At 35.9% G+C, this 20739-nt stretch overlaps 1 protein-coding gene across 5 annotated transcripts in view; it reads left to right on the forward strand.

Annotated features, from left to right (window-relative positions):
- edil3a (EGF-like repeats and discoidin I-like domains 3a) overlaps positions 1-20739 on the forward strand; it is a 206495-nt gene that overhangs the window by 68633 nt on the left and 117123 nt on the right. For all 5 annotated transcript variants that reach the window (XM_058776707.1, XM_058776705.1, XM_058776706.1 and 2 more), the window contains one exon: positions 8307-8435. In XM_058776707.1, coding sequence (XP_058632690.1) covers positions 8307-8435 — 129 coding nt within the window. The remainder of the gene's footprint in view (positions 1-8306; positions 8436-20739) is intronic.

Raw genomic sequence — 20739 nt, forward strand, 5'->3', positions numbered from 1 at the left:
TGCTTGCATTGTTGCAAAATGTAAACTGTATTATTGCCAAGCTCTAATATGCTAAATGAGACTAGAAGGCATGAAGATATTAAGATGTTATAAACATTATCATCATTATTTTCTGCAAAGCTGCTTTGAAACATTGTATTGTGAAAGCTCTATACAAATAAATTTGACTCGACTTATCTGACTTATTTATTCATGAGTTGCGATATTCCTTCAGAAATGCAATTACGTCTTGCTTAAGGATTACAAAATAAGCACCAAAATTGGTTGGTCTATCCAAAGTAAACTGTTGCAGGAGTTTTCATTTGGCCATGTCTGTTCTTATCAGCACTGCATTCTTGGATGGATGCGAGTTGACAGGAGAGAATCTCTAGGCTGTTCTTCTCCTGCCAGACTGCTATCATCGTGACATTTCCATGGCATTTTCCTGCCTTCCTTTTACACCCTCACCTTCCATATCCGAAAGACTTTCCAAGGTGAGCTTGAACTTACTTTGGCTGCCCTAAGAGATTTCACTCCCTTGGTGGAGAGCTGGATGGCCACTGATTTATTTCTTTTGCCTCTGTTCTGTTTTTACTTTAACTCGTTGTTGCATCTGTTCAGTTTAGTCAGCGTGCCTTTGTCATATAGCATGCATGGCATGATTTAGAGACTCTAAAAGCCAGAAGTGAGTGCTTTTCACTGCCAGCCGCAGTTCTTGGTGGGAGAGGCGAGTGTACTGGGCAGGAGGCAGTGAACTGGTAGGAGGCTGATACTGCACCCCGCGTAAAGAATGAAGACAGAATTAGGCCACGTACGAGCTGTGTAAGCTCTTACCCTGCAAACTCTGCGAGCTGAACATCTCTTTTAATGTGCCTGCATAGGCATTAATGCGAAGGTGTGGTTTTTCTGTGGTGCAATGATTCTCGATTAAGGACACAGTGATCTAAATTACAGAATAATGACACTGCTTCCACTGAGGGCAGGGGAAATGTGTCCATTCAATTTTTGAAGTTTAAAGACAAATGCAACTTAGTGTCTTATTACCTGAAATATCAGTACATGTTCCTTTTTTTATTATTATTATTGGAGCATAGTAAGATTTGTCTGTCTGCTGTTCTTTGTTCTGTCGTTCCATCCTTCTAATGTTCAATCATTCTATATATCTAGCATTCTCTTTGTAGCCATTAAACTTTATTTTCTTTTTCCAAAACTTTCAAACAAGGCTTTGTAAAGCCACTTGATTGTGTTGCTTGTTTAGTAGAAAAGTTACATTCATATGAATTGATTTGAATTTCAATTAATTTAATTTAGACTTTCTTGCATTCAAATCCGAGTAGCATATTGGCATCCTAATTTCTACCTAAATGTAAATTCAGGTTTTAAATAGTTATATTAAAGGAATTCTCAATTAAATTCTGAATGGTGTGCAACCTTACAACATACTTTGCGGTTGAAAGGTGAAAAGCAGAAAACTAGAGAAAGTTTTGTAATCTTGTTTAATTCAATACATTATAATTCCTTACATATTATACATCATAACACATGGTGTCAAAAGCTGAATTGATAATCTCAGAAGATCTTAGTATTTGGTTTGTCCCCCTGCTTTAATGAGTGATGAATTAGAAATTAGTGTCTATTATTCTTCAAATATTTTCTTCAAACAGTATGCAGCATGAAGGTATACAATATTGTGATATCGCGATAGCAAAACTGTCTCGATCATGGTCACATGACGATATGAAACGATAGGTCTTCCAGGCAAAAAGTGTAGTTTCTTAAAATATATTTAAACTTCTTATTCTAACATAAAAGGTCTTTAAAGCACAATATGGCTTAATCCATTTATGAAGTCTGTTTTTTCTGTGCGTTTCAAAGTGAAGTGAGTATTTCGTTTAGATGATCAGCTCGTGAGCAGGTATTTTCCATGTCTCAGAACGGCTCAGTTCAAGAGTGAATGCATTGAACTTGTCTATTGCACGTGATGTGAGTTTAGTGCGCGTTAGGCTTTATTTTCACGGCAGATGATTACAGCATTTTACAGTGAGATGCGTTTTTGTAAGCATGTTTTCCCTGAAGCTGGAGTTTTCCTGCAAAATAAAAGCTCTACTGCCGTTTCCTTCAAAATAAAAGCTTAAAAGTACAGCAAGAATTGCTGACAGCTAGCAGTTTGAATGGGTAACGTTACTGCAGTCCAAATTAAAAATATCTCTTTCAAGTGTAGAAATAGTATTGTAATTAAAATAGTATTGTAATTTCCCTACTGTAGTGTAAATAAAAATATATATACATATGAAGTATTCATTTTCATTTATTTTACAGTGCAATCGTTTTACAATATATGGCTTTTACTGCCATTGTTGTTGTCATTATTATTATTATTATTATTATTATTCTAATATTCTAATTTGTTTGGCTTCCTAAAACACCAGTGTGAATCTAATTTAGACTGAGACAGTATACAGTGGGGCAAAAAAGTATTTAGTCAGCCACCAATTGTGCAAGTTCTCCCACTTAAAAAGATGAGAGAGGCCTGTAATTTTCATCATAGGTATACCTCAACTATGAGAGACAAAATGGGAAAAAAAAAATCCAGAAAATCACATTGTAGGATTTTTAAAGAATTAATTGGTAAATTCTTCTGTAAAATAAGTATTTGGTCACCTACAAACAAAGGCTACCAACAGTAACACACTGCGCCACCAGGGACCCGTCTGAAGTTTGCTAGAGAGCATTTGGATGATCCAGAAGAGGATTGGGAGAATGTCATATGGTCAGATGAAACCAAAATAGAACTTTTGGTAAAAACTCAACTTGTCGTGTTTGGAGGAGAAAGAATGCTGAGTTGCATCCAAAGAACACCATACCTACTGTGAAGCATGGGGGTGGAAACTTCATGCTTTGGGGCTGTTTTTCTGCAAAGGGACCAGGACGACTGATCCGTGTAAACAAAAGAATGAATGGGGCCATGTATCCTGAGATTTTGAGTGAAAACCTCCTTCCGTCAGTAAGGGCATTGAAGATGAAACGTGGCTGGGTCTTTCAGCATGACAATGATCCCAAACACACCGCCCGAACGCGAAGGAGTGGCTTCGTAAGAAGCATTTCAAGGTCCTGGAGTGGCCTAGCCAGTCTCCAGATCTCAACCCAATCGAAAATCTTTGGAGGGAGTTGAAAGTCCGTGTTGCCCAGCGACAGCCCCAAAACATTACTGCTCTAGAGGAGATCTGCATGGAGGAATGGGCCAAAATACCAGCAACAGTGTGTGAAGACTTACAGAAAACGTTTGACCTCTGTCATTGCCAACAAAGGGTATATAACAGTATTGAGATGAAATTTTGTTATTGACCAAATACTTATTTTCCACCATAATTTGCAAATAAATTCTTTAAAAATCCTACAATGTGATTTTCTGGATTTTTTTTTTTTTCTCATTTTGTCTCTCATAGTTGAGGTATACCTATGATGAAAATTACAGGCCTCTCTCATCTTTTTAAGTGGGAGAACTTGCACAATTGGTGGCTGACTAAATACTTTTTTGCCCCACTGTATCACAAATAAAAAGAGGGTTGAGTCTTCTTTAAAGTTCAGGTACCTGACAGTTAACTGACATTTTTCTCAGAAAACTGAGTTTTCTTAGTTAAAAGTTGGAGCTCTTAATTTTGGACTCTCAACGTGCATTAGATAGAATAATTTAACTTTAAAATGTACTTTTTTTTTTCAATTCTTTTGTCTTTTTTTAAATATCGCAATAAATATTGTATTGTGGACTTCATATCACGATATCGTATCGGGAGATTTTGATATCATTACATCCCTATGTGAAAGAAAACGCATTCATGTAAAACTAAAAGCATAATTTCAGATGAACCAATGAGCATCTTCAATACAAACAAGAACATCTGATTGTCTGTACAAAGAATCATCAAAAAATAAATCTATCAAAAATGTAATATCAAAAATTGGATTATTTGATTAGTGATTTGTAAATAGTGCAGACTTTTGTATTTAAACTTGATTTTATACTGGAACATATTTTTTAATGTTTAAGCTTTATTTCCAAGCTTAAATGGAAAAATCTCAGTTTTTCAAGTGTGCTCAGTCTGCTGGACCTCACTGTTTAAGTGAATACCTGGCTATAGTGGAAATGTAAGTATTCTGCAGTCCCCAGACTCTTAAGATACATACAGGCCATGTGCACATGACCTCACTGTTGCTCTGCGCTGGTGCTGTGCTTGAATTTACCTTACAGGAAGTCTGATTTGAGCTCCAGCTGCCTGCTTGCTCACCTCTCTACCTCCCAAACGCTCAGCCCAATCTGCTCATGATAACTCAGACACGGAGTGGCTGTCTGAGCCCCTCTCACCTCCATCACCTTCATCTAGAGATCATTTGAGGGAACAGTAATTAAAACACCTACATTACTCCCTCTGCATGCCAAGGTACAATTATCCAGTGGGCTGTTTGTTATATATGATGTTCTATAGACAGTGCGGTGTATAATTATCATGGACAGATTGCTTTATCTAGAGACAGCTTTATTTGCATGGACTTTGCAAAAGTCAAATATAGATGATCCAATCGATGGCTGAAAGGTTTGTTCAATGAAAACCCGCACAGGTTCAGACACCAAAGCTGTAATTATTATAATCCAACCAAGTGATCACCATATCTCCATATTAATGTGTTACGATTTCCATACCATCCAAGTGATATTACCCACAATCTGCATAAATGAATACATTAGCGAGTGTAACGCTTACCTGTCTCACTTCAATGGCGTTTGAGTAGATTCGTATAAGCGAGAGACTAAAATGAATTCACTTTGGGGAATTTAGTAGGGAGCGTCCATCAGAGAGTGATTAATTGCACAGGAAACATCGGACAATTTGCTGTGTTTAACTGCTGCTGAGGTTTTACTATGCTGCATTGGAACTGGGCTCTTCTGATAGATTGGCTTCCATTGTGACTTGTCGGAAAATCGGGATGCGTGCGCCAGCCAACATCAATTACTTTCCTGCCACAATCACGAGCCGCCCAACAACGGCTGACATTCTTGTTGATCCCCTGACTTGCGCCACAAAAGGGAACAGCACAGAGGACAAAGCTTTGTTTCATCGGCCACAATGCCTGGCGATGTCTCTCAGGAACATTTGCAAATGTGGCATACGTCCCCCACCCTCCTTCCTTTCTCCCGCTCCCTTTTCTCCTTCTCGTACTGTCTCCCTCCATCCCTGTCTTGCTCTCCCTCTTCTGACTTCCATCTCTCTGGAGATAGAGAGGGGGCTGTCACAAAGCTTTGTGCAGTTATAGATCGTCATGTCAGAATGCAGGCATAGCTGTCACCCTCTCCTTCAGGATGCAGAGGGCTTTTAATAGAGTTCTGGCAAGGTTATTACATGGTGTGTCCCTTTAATTAGCTACTAGTCTCATTATAGCTGAGATACAGTACTGGAATTCACAAATGTTGATAGGATTACCCTCTATGGCACATTTCTCTAAGTGTTTTTTTTTTTTTTAAGGATTATTTGATAAATAACGATTTAAATTAAATTGATGAATTAAGAAGATCAGTGTCACATAATCATATATATTAGTAATACATCATATATTAGTTTCAATTACTAAATGAAATGTTATAATTTAAACTAATATAATATATAAATTGCAATTAAAATCAAAATTTCAGTATTTATTTGAAAGATAGATTATTTTTAGATTATTATTAGACAAATTAAGATTTTTTGAGAGTTGTAGTTAATGGTTTGTTAATAGCGAGAATTGGACCTTAAAATAAAGTGTGACCAATAACGGTATTGAAATCAATCAGTCAATCAATCAATTAACCATGCGATCAATCTTACTGACCCCAGGTTTAATTACTTTTTGTATTAATTTTTATTTTTTATTTATTTTTAACGGTAATGTTTCTCTCAAAGATCCTACTGTGTCACATAATCAAACATTTTCAAGACTCTCATCCAGAGTTCCTCTGCTTAGGACCCAATATGGAATTTGTTTCTTTAGAACAATCTACATTTAGTCTGTCTTTGTACTTAAGAGTACATTGATCATGTGTCTGTAATACATCTCTCTACTCCACCCATGCTCTCCTGTAGAACTTGCCGCTGATATTTTGAAAGATTAAACTGAATGCCCTGCAGTTTCATCAAGCAACTTTTGACAGCATGCAACCCGATGCAGGCATTCTAATGTTTTAAACATCAGTATAGTATTGATAGGTCATGAGATATGGGCCCTCCTGGGGTTCTTATAAGGTTGACTTGCTTACAAATGCAGGATTTGGGAAGACTAAGAGATTAGAAACTACTGTAGAACAATCAGTCCAGTGGCTGAATGTTGTTTTAAAAGCTTTTAGTAAAATCAGCATTTTGATTGGTCATTCATGACTTCACAACAGTTTCATTGTGTGTTTCTTTTTGGGGGGTTTCAAGGCAATAGATGAAATCAAAGTGGTTTTCATTTTGAGTAGAGACACTATAACCATTAGGAGCCCATATATGAAAACATACAATATAGGTTTTGTTTGTTTGTTTGTTTGTTTAAAAATATTGTTTAATGAAAAAAATAAATATTGCCAAATATGTTATTAACACTGTGCGATTCATACTAAGGCGATCAAAGATATCAAGTAGCAAAACTGTTTTCAATAGTGATGATAATAATAAGAAATGTTTCTTGTGCACCAAATCAGCATATTAGAATGATTTCTGAAGGATCGTGTGACACTGAAGACTGCAGTATTGATGAACATTCAACTTTGCATCACAGGAATAAAGTATATTTTAAAATATATAAAAAATAGTGCTGTCAAATGATTAACCACGATTAATTGCATCCAAAATATTTTTTTGTATGCATAATATATGTGTGTACTGTGTATATGTATTATGTATGTATGTATATATTTAAGAAAAATATGTTAGGTTTATACATTTAAATATTTATATATAATATTAATTATATGAATATAAATATATAAATGGAAATATTTTCAAAATGTATACTGTATGTGTATTTATGTATACATAATAAATATGCACAGTATACACACATATTATGTAAGCAAAAAACTTTGCGATTAATCAAAACTTGCGATTAATCTGCAAAATGACTAAATGTAAATGTAAATGTAATCGTTTGACAGCACTAATAAAAATAGAAAACAGTTTCGAATATTTAGAGGTTTTTTTTAAATTAAATTAATGTGACCTTAACGAGCATAAGCACAAGAGACGTCTTTCAAAATAATAAAAAAAAATAAAAAAATTAAAACCTTACCAATCCCAAACTTTTGAATGGTAGTATAAATTCCCATATCCATAGATAAAAATTACAGAATTACACAAATATAGTTAAAATTAAACAACACAAAATTATTTGTTTTGACATTCGCATGTAATTGTGGAATTTGCATAGAAATACAAACAAAAACAATCTAAGTAGATAATTGCTCTGTTGACCAATCATGACAGATTAACTTTAAATTCTCCCAATATTTACTTAAATTAAGTCAAGAAATGTGACTCTAAAAAGTCTGTAATCACCCCATATTTTACTGTGTGAAAGAGTGATTAAAAACCCTGAGAGGAACCAGAATCAACTGGAGGAGACAATTTTCCTGCCAAATCACATTACAATGAAAGTGCATATGCCAGATATGATCTAGTTACATAATATATGCCATATGTGTCATACCTTTACTGAATCCATCTTTCACTAAAATGTCATAAAACTGGCATCCTATCAAAGAGCATTTCTCCCATAACCTTACTTTGACCTTTTCACATACTCATCTATTAATTTCTGCTCCGATTGAACTCTGTGACTGATTATAATGATTGAGTAAAATGTCAGTTCTCGCTCGTTTTCTCTCTCTCTCTCTCTCTCTCTCTCTCTCTCTCAGTCTCTGTCTCTCTCTCTGTCTGTGTGTTGACACAGTGCCAGGAGAGGTAATACAGTGCCCATGATATCATTTATCCCTCAAGCTGCCCCATGGTGACCACAGCAAGTGATGCTTATACTTATATTTCTCTTTTCTCACTGTGACTCTGTCTCTGTCTCATTTCATTCTTTCCTTCAGTGTGTTCAATCATTTATCTTTTTTCCCCCTCTGTATGTCACAGTAGTTGTTACTTGAACCACTGCAGACAGAGATGCAAGCGCTTACACTGCAGGCCAAGTTATAAACTGCTGATGTCTGTTTCTAACACATCTGTTTATCTAACCCATCATGTGGGTTGTGAACACTTGCGTACATCAAAAACACTTCAGTTCACTTGCTCATTTCTATTTTGTCTAAATTACAGGACCCTGTCATCCAAACCCTTGTCACAATGGCGGCACCTGTGAAATCAGTGAAACGTTCAGGGGTGACACATTCATTGGATACGTCTGCAAGTGCCCATCAGGCTTCAACGGAATCCACTGCCAACACAGTAAGTTCATACGCTGACTGTACAGCACAGTTTCTGCTTGATTTTAATTAGGGATGGGATGTTAGATGAGTGCTGGAGTTGCATTCATTCGAAATACATTGTGCTACACTTTTTTGTACACATGAATGCATCTTATGTAAACGTGTCCAATTTCAGATGGATCCGAAACCAGCCTAACAGTGTGTTTACTCTGCAGTGAATGCGTTTAATTTAGGTTTTTTTCAGCACATGGTCAATATATACACACGATTACAGTTGGAAAGATGCTAGATTTCTTCTCAAATGCCCAAAATAAATATACAGTGCCAATTTAGAAACTTTTGTTAACACGGCTACAATGAAAATGTCCTAACTGAAATACTTATTGTATATGTAACTGCAAAGCATCCAAAATAATAAACAGTACTATTGGCACACTAAACTGAGCACACACTCTAGCACAATTCTGTATTTTTTTAATCACTCATGTCATGACAAATGTCATTTCATGCATCACAACAATTGGCTGCTGCCCAGCATTTTATGTTCCTCATTTCTTAGAAGCATTTCTGAACTTTTCACTGCTTTCAATGCTGTCTGTCGCACAAGACTGTCGCTCAGCTCCAGACTGTTGTTTGCTGCAGGCAAGCCAATTCAGCACCCGGACTCTTCTACTATGAAGCCATGCTGTTACAATTGCTTCAGTATGTGGTTTTGCATTGTCCTGCTGAAATACACAAGGCCTTCCCTGAAATAGACATCCTCTGGAGGGGAGCATATGTTGCTCTAAAACCTATATATAGCATTCATAGTGCCTTCCAAAACATGCAAGCTGCCTATACCGTATGCACTTATGCACCCCCATACCATCAGAGATGCTGGCTTTTGAACTGAACGCTGATAACATGCTGGAAGGTCTCCCTCCTCTTTAGCCCGGAGCACACGGTGTTCGTGATTTCCAACAAGAATGTCAAATTTGGACTCGTCTGACCATAGAACACTTTGAAACAGTCCATTTTAAATGAACCTTGGCCCACAGGACATGATGGCGCTTCTGGACCATATTCACATATGGCTTCCTTTTTGCATGATAGAGCTTTAGTTGGCATCTACAGATGGCTAAATTGTGTTTACCGAGAGTGGTTTCTGCAAGTATTCCTGGGCCCATTTAGTAATGTCAATGACAGAATCATGCCGCTGAGTGATGCAGTGTCGTCTGAGGGCCCGAAGACCACGAGCATCCAACAAAGGTCTTTGGTCTTGTCCCTTACGCACAGAGATTTCTCCAGTTTCTCTGAATCTTTTGATGATGTTATGCACTGTAGATGATGAGATTTGCAAAACTTTTGCAATTTGATGTTGAGAAATGTTGTTTTTAAAGTATTCCACAATCTTTTTACGAAATCTTTCACAGATTGGAGAGCCTCTGCCCATCTTTACTTCTGAGAGACTCTGCCTCTCTAAGACATCCCTTTTATAGCTAATCATGTTACAGACCTGATGTCAATTAACCTAATTAGTTGCTAGATGTTCTCTCAGCTGAATCTTTTCAAACTTTCTTGTTTTTCAGCCCTTTGTTGCCCCTGTGCCAACTTTTTTGAGACCTGTAGCAGGCATCAAATTTGAAACGAGCTCATTTAGTGGATACAAGTGTAATTTTTTCCGTTTAAACATTTGTTATGTTCTCTATTTTATATTGTTAATAAAATATTGTCTCATGTGATGTGGAAGTCTTTTAGTTAGAATTTTATTCAAATTTAAAAAACGTTCCAACATTTCTGGAATTTGGGTTGTAGAACAAACTTGTTTTAATAGCTACTTAGACGGTATGTGATGTCAGCTGCATATATTTGCCATTATTTTTAATCAGTATTTTGTTGGTAGTATCATATTAAAATAATAACAATTCCTGGAAGCTGTTTTTTATCTTTTTGAGTGTATTTTACAAACCTAATGTACTTTATGCTTGTATTTATATACACTCAAATGCAAGTGTACACGCTTCTTTTTGCTTCTTGCTGTGATTATAGCAGAGACAGATGTTATTGCATGATTTATTTTTACTTGTTTTTTACTTTTTTATTATTTTCCTCCTCTGCTGAACATATGGTCAGAAGCAGTCTGAACTTTTGCCACTCCAGCAGAAAAAAGGCAGAAAAATCAACATTTATTCTTGCATATTAAGTGCGTGTATGATTGTGTGAGGATACAAGCTGGAGGATAAACCAGAGATGAAAGGGGATTTGAATATAAGCTCCTTAACTGTTCTACTACTGTAACTCACAGTGTCTCTCTTACTCTATAATCTTAAAATTATCTCAGTAATAATTGTTTAACCAAGGGGTTCCTTTCTATTGTCTCCTGTACGTTTCAATCAATTGGCATATGGGAGATTTTGCAGTTGTAATGTATGAAAACCTTTAAATGCTGTAGTATCATTGAGATACAATTATAGAGATATTAATTATTTTTTATTCATTCATTCATATATTCCTTTTTATTTAAATTAATTTTTTGTTGTTAAACTAAATGAAAATTATAACTGTTGCTTGTGGATGGGAATCACAAAATAGAGGTCAAAAATGAACTGTTATATGTTAGTGTTGTGATTTAGTAGTAGCCTAAATAAAATTTCCTAACAGTTGCATTTCCAGCAGGCTTACAGTAGTTAATGCATAATAACAAAACGTTTCACAGTAGATACTAGATATTTTTATGTTGGCATGCTTAATAAGTCACACTGTTGGAATCTTGCTGAAATAAAAAGTGACTTAATAAAACACTGCATGAGCACATCTTTCATTGATTTTAGCCTGGTGTCCACTCAACAGTGTTCAAGCGTTCATAAAAATTCAGGTCAATGATAAAGATGCTTTTATATTTTGCAGGTAATTATATTTAATTGGATTCGTAAGTTCAAATTGTAAAATCCCACATCCTGAGTGTCACAATAAAACAGTAAGTGTGTCAAGAGCAGTGCAAACTTCATTCCATTTACAGTGATTGCCGTGTACAGTGGCGCCATCCTAGAGAATAATAGCTGTTCACTGTGCCCTCTCAGATTTTCAGAAATAGCTGAATAAAGAGCATCCATGTTCATGTAACGTTTTTGTCAGTATTGGTTTTTGGGAACATTTTGTCTTGTTTACGTTTGAAGGTATTAGAAAACAGCTAGGAATGTGTCTTTCAGAACCTGTAGAGATACTGTTAAAGTAATTATTGCTAAATGAACTGAAACATGGTTGCCTATATATATATATATATATATATATATATATATATATATATATATAACGGATGTGCGCTATGACTAATTTGACTGTCGTTTAAACGGAAGTTTTGTATCCGACTAATCGACTAGTCTAAAAGCTAGAAACCCCCAAAAAATGGCAAAAGAAACAAAACTGTGCGTGTATAACAGCCTACACTTGAAATACTTAATCTTTGCATCATGTTTTTTATGTTTTTTAGCATGCGTATTTCTAGCATATTGACTGTTTATTAGTACTTATAAAGCACACATTAATGCCTTATTCTGCATTTTAGTTTAGGTCCCCTAATCCTACCCCATACCCAAACTTAACAACTAACTATTAATAGGCAGCAAATTAGGAGTTTATTGAGGAAAAAGACATAGTTATTAGTTAAGTAATAATAAGAATTCGAATGAAATAGAATGTGTGATATAACAAAACTGTTAAAGCTCCTGGCAATGTGACTTTTAATGACTTCCAATTCAGCATGACACTGATGTGAGTGAAGTATCACTATGACTTAAACGTGAAACGTTTAAACTTACTTTTCCTGAAGAAGTGAATTATATTGTTATTGCAATAGCGTAGGATACAAACATAGGCTATGGCTGCTGTTGGACGAGACTCGTGATACTGATAATGGCAGATGGGGCACAGGTGAGGGGATAGTGGTGGCCAAGAATGGGCAGAACTGGGCAGAAGCTTGTAAACATTGATATGGATGTCCAAAGGTGTGGGTGGAGAAAAGGAATGAAAAAAGAGATTAGTACTCTAAGGAAAGGATGATTAAAGTAGCAGTGGAAATCAGAAACAGTAAACTGATGCATGCAACCTCATTTAAAACTCCAGAACCAAATCCATCCATCAAAATACAATAACAATTTACTTGACCAAACGTGGCTGTTTGACATTTTAGTAGAATTGATGGATTGTTTAGACCTGTGGCTCATTTATTTTACATAATGTTGTAGATGCTTGAAATCAACCAGGATTTGTGTGTTTACAAGATGTCCCTTGTGCACAGTCATAAACATTTTTCAAAAGATGCAAACGCTTCTTCAAAAGTAGATGGTATGTCTTATCAAAGCCAGCTTTGAAAGATTCATGTCATCAGCCTTTTGTGATTAGCTTCAGTTAAGCCGAGTAAAGCTCAGCACTGTCAGTACATTTGTTAAATCTCAAAACAACGGAAGGTCTATAATGGCATCCAATGTATTTTGCACTCGCTGAAATGGATTGGCACATATACAGTATCTAAATATATTAGGTAACCAAATCTAGTGTCTGGGTAATTCCTGCAATTAAATGATAAAAGGAAAGTGATAATAGAGCCCCAAGAATGACAGCTTAGTGGGCTTTGTTGCAGCCATGTGCAGGCTTTGTAATTGCTGACAGGCTTAATAGGACTGATAAAATTGAGTTAGAGGGATTTTATCAGCAAGAATAAACCCTGTGCTGAATATTGGCTCTTTGTTACAAATGGAAATGATTTTGGAATCAGTGTGGAAATGGGAAAGGCACTGTCAGTGAAGCACAAAACATGAAAAGAAATCTATATTACCTCAGGTTAATTGGTCAACAGACAAAACCTGAACAGCTGCAGAACTTTTCCCCTAAAATACATATTGCCACTGCCCTGTGTTTTAGTAATCAATCTGCTCTGTTCTCAAGGGAATATATTTCATTTTACTTTTAGACATGTACAATATCATCCCAAGCAACAATTAGCGCTAATCCAGTGGATATAGAATGCTATTTTAAAGAAGCAGATACAATTAGTGGCTATAACTGAAATATCAAGCAAAGGTCCAGATCTTGCTTAGTTTTATTTTGTGGTTGACTTTGTGGAAGTTGTGCTCTTCATAGAAAAGCTGTTTGTGAAAACCCAGTCTATGGATTTGTATTGTAATTCACTTAATTCACTTGATATTTGCAGGTGTAAATTTAGTAACATTCTACCCAGTCTAAAGCAGTTACCAAAATTATCACAATTAAATTTAACCATCACAAGAATTCTTCGTTAAACATCTTTTCTTTTTTTTTTTTTTTCTATGTAGTCCATCCTCAACATATTCTGTTGATGCTCAAAATGATCTCAGACATTGTTAGTGGTCTAGTAATGTGACTTTATTTTCCCAGCATGTCATAGGTATTTTCAGCTTATATCTAAATGCATGGCTCAATTGAACTGTGAGCAACAAGAACTATTTCACAGCTGTGCGCATTATCTTTAGCGTGGCCTGCCGATGCAACCTTGCTATTTAGAGCAGTCAGAGCCAACAGTACTGGACAAAGAAGATAATAATGCCTGTTTCATAAGCATTATTTTGAATTGAAATGTTGAGGTCGGATTCAATTACTGGATGGTACCGACAATATGTACAGTCAGACGGTCATTATCACAAAATAAATCCTAAAGGGGTTTATTAAAACAGTAAGCCCTACAGGGTTGTGTTATAGTGATTTTATCTTGGATAAGGGGTGTTTTTAGGCTCAGTGTGATGTGGATAAACTTTAGAGATAATGACCAGCAGAGTTTACACGGTCTCGCTCATTACACAGCTACATGCCAAATAAATAAATAAATAAATCAACATGAAAAATTTATTTGAAAAGTTTAAACTATTTTAATACACTCTCAGAGAAAACAAAAAAACAACAAACAAAAAAAAAAAACAACAACAACAATCTCATGAATATTCACATGTGTTTTTACCAAAAGTGCGGTTACTTATTTACTTAATATGAAATTATAACATTTCATTCACTTCTGCTGCCAACTAATAATGTTAAACAAGACTATACTTTAAAACCTTAAAGTCAATAACATTTTTGTAATTGTTTAACTATTTTATCTTTAGCCTTTATTCAGTGACCTTCATCAGCAGTGACTAAACGTTCAAACCCCCATGTTTGTTAAACATGCAAAAACTGACGCCTCAAAGCTTCAAGACAAGTTTTACACCTGCACTCACTGGCTCTCACCTACTTCATCATAAATTGTGACATACTGTGTTTTCAGGTGATTTGCATTTCAATAAAAAATGCGCACCTTCACAGAGTTAATCGGGATAAGATTTTCAGCGATTAACAACTTAAATTTTGATCTGTACAGTACCACATACATAACTATTGTATTTGGTTAAGTGCACCTATGCAAATGTCTGTATGATTAAAGCCGTAAATTTTTTTTTTTTTTTTTTTTAAAGCTGTGAATATGTAGTGTTTTAGATGTTTTAATATGATTTGATTTATTTGTTTGTTTATTTATTTATTTTTACAGTGTGCTATAGTTTCATGTCTGATAACACTCTGTGGCGTTTTTTTCACCTACACTCTTCTTCAAAATAACTTTGTAATGACATGAGTTTGTAACGACATGAGAGTTAGTTTCGTTTATTTCTTTTAACAGTATTTCACATTTTGTCCGAACTCATGCACATTCAGATTTTTGTTGTCAGTTGTGAATTCTTTGAAACTTAGTTACTGTCCGTTTTTGTGAACTCTCTAGGATGATGAGGCCCGCTGATCGGTTAACTTTATTACCATCATCACTATTATTGGTGAAATCCAGCTTGAATCTCTACTGTGTTGTCATTACTGGAATGATGGGCTGCCATGCTCCCACTGTGTCAATGGACAGATTGGCAGGCCAACCGAGGATGAAGAGCGAACGGCCAATTATTATAATAGCATGTCACGACAAGCTATTGGCAGGCAAAGAAGCATGTGGATATTGTCAGACTGGAAAACGAGGAGAGGAGAATCAGCGCGCATTTGCTCTTATTACTGGTATTGGTTATAATGCTAACAAGCCCCAAATCATGTCTTGGAACCCAGTGATTATAAGCCTTTGATGTGATATGCCACGTATTGCCTTGTTCATGTCATCACTGAAAGCTCCTTGGATTCCAATTGTGTTTACTTCACTCAGCCAGCTCTCATTCTCACTTGTGCAAGCCTAAACAGTCCTCCTGTTTAGAACGGTAAACAATACAATGCCATGATAAACATTATTAATATTATTTAAACATTCATCTTTGTACTGTTGACCGGGCAAGATTCCAGCTACAAGAATCCACAAGCAATCTCTCTTTGTTCACATTTCATAGTGTTTGATTTCATAGCTCTTATTTATTTATTTTACTACATTTTTGAAATAGAAATTAAGCAGCCAAGAACATGTAGTGCTGGGCAGCAGGTTAGGACAAAAACAAACAACAACAAAAATTAAACGGTTAAAATTGAAAAGATAGCTTTTTCATTTGCCACATTGCATGTTTAATTAGAGTAGTTTATATAGTGCATTTCATATAATAGGATGTAACAATATTTTTAATATTGTGATATCGTGATAGCAAAACTGTCTCGATATTATCGTGGTCACATGACAATATTAAACAGTAGGTCTTCCGGGCAAAAAAAGTTTACTTTTTAAAACATATTTAAACATAAAAGCTATTTAAAGTTGTGTTTTGGGCCATTATGCTTTGACACAGTATCTGTCCAACTAAAACTGAAAGCACAATATGGCTTAATCCCTTCATCAAGTCTGTTTTTGCTGTGCATTTCAAAGGGAAGCGCACACTTCGTTCCTGTGATTAGCTCATGATCCGGTGTTCCGTGCCTCAGAACGGCTCCTTTCACAGTGAATAAATGCAGTGAACTCGTTTATTGCATTTGCTGTGAGTTTAGCACACATTTGGGAGCGCAACGGCCACCAATTACGCTTTATTTCGCGGCAGATGATTACAGCATTTCATCAGATTTGTAGCAAGACATGTTTTTGTAAGCATGTTTTCACTGAAGCTGGAGTTTTCCTTCAAAATAAAAGCTCTACTGCTGTTTCCATCAAAATAAAAGCTTAAAAGTGCAGTATGAATTGCTGATAGCTAGCGGTTTAAATGCAGTCCAAATTCAAAATATCTCTTTCAAGTGTAGAAATTAGGAAAGTATTGTAATTTCCCTACTGTAGTATAAAGCAAAAAGTAATATACCTATGAAATATTCATTTTCATTTATTTTACAGTGCAATTGTTTTACAATATGTGGCTATTACTGTCATTGTTATTATTGTTATTATTATATTCTAATTAGTTTGGCTTCCTAAAACGCCAGTGTGAATGTAATTTAAACTGAGACAGTATATCACAAATAAAAAGAGGGTTGAGTCCTCTTTAAAGTTCAGGTACAAGTCAATTCACTGATTTATTTATTTATTTATTTTAGTTTTTTTAAAACTTAAGTTTTCTTAGGAACATTTTCAAAGTGCATTAGATAGAATAATTTAACTTTAAAATGTACTTTTTTATTTTTTTCCCCCCCAATTCTTCATTTGTCTTTTTTTTCTTTCTTTTTAAAAATATTGCAATAAATATCGTACTGTGGACTTCATATCGCAATATTATCGTATCGTGAGATTTTGATATTGTTACATCCCTACTCAATAGCCATTTGAAGTGCTTTAGATACACATGAAAAAAAGTTTACGTTTAAGTTACAATGAACCATTTAAGAATATATAAAATGAATAAATAAGAATTCAAGAATGATGTTTAAAATGTGTGAAAAATGAAGCTAAAGATAATAGATGTATATTTGAAGAGAGAAGTGCAAAAACCTATAAACGCCACTTTAAAAAAAAAAAAAAAAGAACTGACTGCTGTGCATTATTCTCCACTTATACTACGGGGCCGTTGAATGCTTGAATCTGATTGGCTGATGAACGTTCTAAGGTGTGCAATTATTTTCAGGGAAACGCACGGCGAACGTAGTTCCAGGCAGCTCTTGACCACATTACATGACCATATCACTTCACCAAATGATTTCTGTTATTTCAAAGGTCTTACAACAGCAAAATAACCAAAACCCACAACGACACTGGCCAAACAAATAAATATAGTAAACAAAGGATAAAAACGACAGATCATGCTCATGTTTTTGCCACAAAATTACGCTTTATTATGTACGGAAAGCACATACTCCATCTCTCCCGCTCTCTCTCTCCCTCACAGACCGCACATACATAACACTTACAGTTTGCGCACACTAGCATACACCGCGCTAATGTTGTTAGCGCTACTCTGATGATTTTATCAGTAAACAACTTCAAAACTACATGACTTCTCACAAGCGAGGTAACAACAACGGTGCTGTTTGTGAAGAAAATTAACTAAGTTTCACTATAACTAGAGACATTGCTGCCGAACACTATTGAGAGACGCGCAGAGGTAATTTTCTCTCTCTCTCTCTCTCTCTCTCTCTCATAACTTGGTTATTAACTGTATTAACTGCATTAGTCTGCTATCAACTGCTCAAGCCTCCGTTACTAGGTTTAAAATGACGTTTTGGAATTAGCAACAGAGGCGTTGGATGAAATGCGGAATAAATAATCCTACTCACAATAGCGATTTAAGTAGAAATACTGGACGAATGCCTTGAAATATATAATCTGATCGATTTCTTGAGGTGTGGCAACCGTAGTATAAGCGGAATAATTGACTTCGGTCCGTTGAATTATTAGAAAAATAATGCACACCCGAGGTGTAACGGCCACTCCGCTTCGTGTCGTGACCGCATCACCACCTCTGGTGTGCATTATTTTTCTAATAATCCAACGGCCCGTCGTCAATTATTCCGCTTTTTGTCAAAAAGCCAGCATTGTCCACTTTGAAGGAATCGCAAGTTTGCGTTTTACAGCAAAAGCTGAGAAGCACCCTTATTGTTTGTGAACAGAATCCAACAAGTCCATTTTAGCGAATCAGCGCGCTGAATTCAGGTCAGGTGAGAAGGCTGCTAGTCACTTCGAAAAGATGTGCTAGCTGAGAGGAGTTTCGTCAAAGCTAACTAAAAGTGATCAAGGATGAATAATTTTGACAAACTTGATGAACCCGTAAAATCTTCTTTAGAGCGTAAAAGTTAAATAAAAGCTGAAACTGAATCTTGAAGATGATCTCTTCATTTAGTCTCTATTTAAATGTACTACTGTTGTTTTATTTGTTTTTCATATTCTTTTAACACGATGGCCAAGAGCTAGATTCTCTGTTCTGCACTGTTATGCTCAAAACAATTAATGATAGCTTTGTTCTGTTTCTGTCAAGGTTATTAAATCTGAAGAACTTTAGCATGCAGAACTGTATTTTTAGCTTTGTTTCTTAATGATTGAAGAATGTGTTTGCAGAAAGTTCATCAAATCCAATACAGGCCAGATATGTGGGATATATCACATGTCATTGCAAACACTGCTGTTGAAATAAATATTTTAAATAAAGCTTTTCAAGCAGGGGCATCTTGAGTGGATTGGACTACGCTTTGGCTAATACTCGAGAGATGCCAGCACTTTTATATCTTAGCAAGAAGTCTTTTGGGTGATTTAATTTGTACTTTGATCGATAAGCAATCTTCAGCTTCTTACGAAATATTCCAGCTGTTACGGTGATTGATTTGGATTGAGGGTACATGTGCAAGGTTTTTGGACTTGATCTGTATTTGATTAAGTATTGACAGGAGCTTGTGTGGCTTGTTTTTTTGGCTGCCTGGTGGGTTTAAAAGAAATATGGCAGTGTGTCTGTAGGGAATATGCTAGTGAATATGTTTTTTTTTTGTACAGTTTGCAGATGATGTCGGGATGGAACCAGATCTTGCCGCTTCTCAGTCTCAGATGCATTAAAACAATCTTGGCTAATCCCACACAAATACAAACAACAAGTTCTGTAAATGCCTGCTGTGAGCTCCTTACTTTGAAGTTTAAGTTAAGCAGATGGGTACGGCTGCAACCAAAGCATCTCTTTACTCTCTTCATTGAACTTCTTCAATCTTTTTAATAGCCTAAATTGTGCCAGTATTGTGTTTATACTGTGCCGTATGCATTACTGTTGGTTTTCAGAGGCACATCTGCCAGAATGTGTGGGAATGTTTACCTGGATCCACATTGTGATTGTGACTGAGAGCATACGGAGTGGAGATATGCAGGCATGTCGGTGAGAGTTTGTCCTCACACAGCTCTCAGCTCAGCCTCTACCTCATCACCCCCTCAGAGCCAGACACAAACTGCTCCCTCTACTCTGGTAATAAATAGGATCATGCCTGTAGGCACCACTGTGAGGGACAGAGAGAGAGAGAGAGAGAGAGGGAGAGAGAGAGAGAGGGAGAGAGAAGAGGTGGGTGTGTGTGTGTCTGTCTCTCTGTGTCACTCTGTGTACTTTTCACTGCCTCTTCTGAAAACTCAAAGGTTACCATTATTACTAGACTTTCTTTAAAGGTGAAGTGTCTCATTTTTTCGATGTTAAAATACTTTCTCGGATCCCAGCCTAATAAGCAGAAACAACTATAAAACTATAGGTAAATTTTAAATTGATTTACCTGAACCTTTACAGGATTTCTGATTTGTAAGGCACTTGGTCACTTGTCAGCTGGTCAGGCTGGGAAACCAGTTGAATGCCAGGTTGGCCAGACTAGGAAATCTGCTTAATCCAGCTAAAAAAGCAAGCCATCATAGGCTGGTTTTAAAGGTTTTTGTTTGTTTTCTAACAGGAATTATTCTTTTTGTTTGAGCACCTTGATCAAACTGACACTAAAACACTGGCTCAACCAGTGGTGTGAGTTTGGGACAGGACTGTCTGTTTGTTTGACTAATGGAAGATATGCATGTATGCGTGCAGCATTTGCACTCCAGAAGTAAAAATCTCATTCAGTTCCTCCATATGGGAACTGATTTTTAACAATAACTTAAAAATTTTTACCGACATCTTTGAGCCACAAGGTTGTTAATCGGTGTTATAGATTTTTTTATGTGTAAGTGTTTTTTTGTTTGTTTTTCCTTGAGCAGTCTGCATTATTTCTTCTAATTATCTCTTATTTTCTTAATAAATAATCATGTTCAGTGGAATTCCTTTTATAAGATTACCCATGATTCTGCAAATAAAATCTCTACCAATCAGAGATTCATGCCAAAAGCACTCTGTAGCACCCATCTGCTCCCATAAAGCAGTGTAAATGATGTAGTAGGAGTAGGTCTCCCTATGTTCTCAAGCTACTTAAACATTTGTGTTTTGCAATTAGTACAAAATATA

Source organism: Onychostoma macrolepis, chromosome 05 (genome assembly GCF_012432095.1).
Source record: "Onychostoma macrolepis isolate SWU-2019 chromosome 05, ASM1243209v1, whole genome shotgun sequence".
NCBI classification, from domain to species: domain Eukaryota; kingdom Metazoa; phylum Chordata; class Actinopteri; order Cypriniformes; family Cyprinidae; genus Onychostoma; species Onychostoma macrolepis.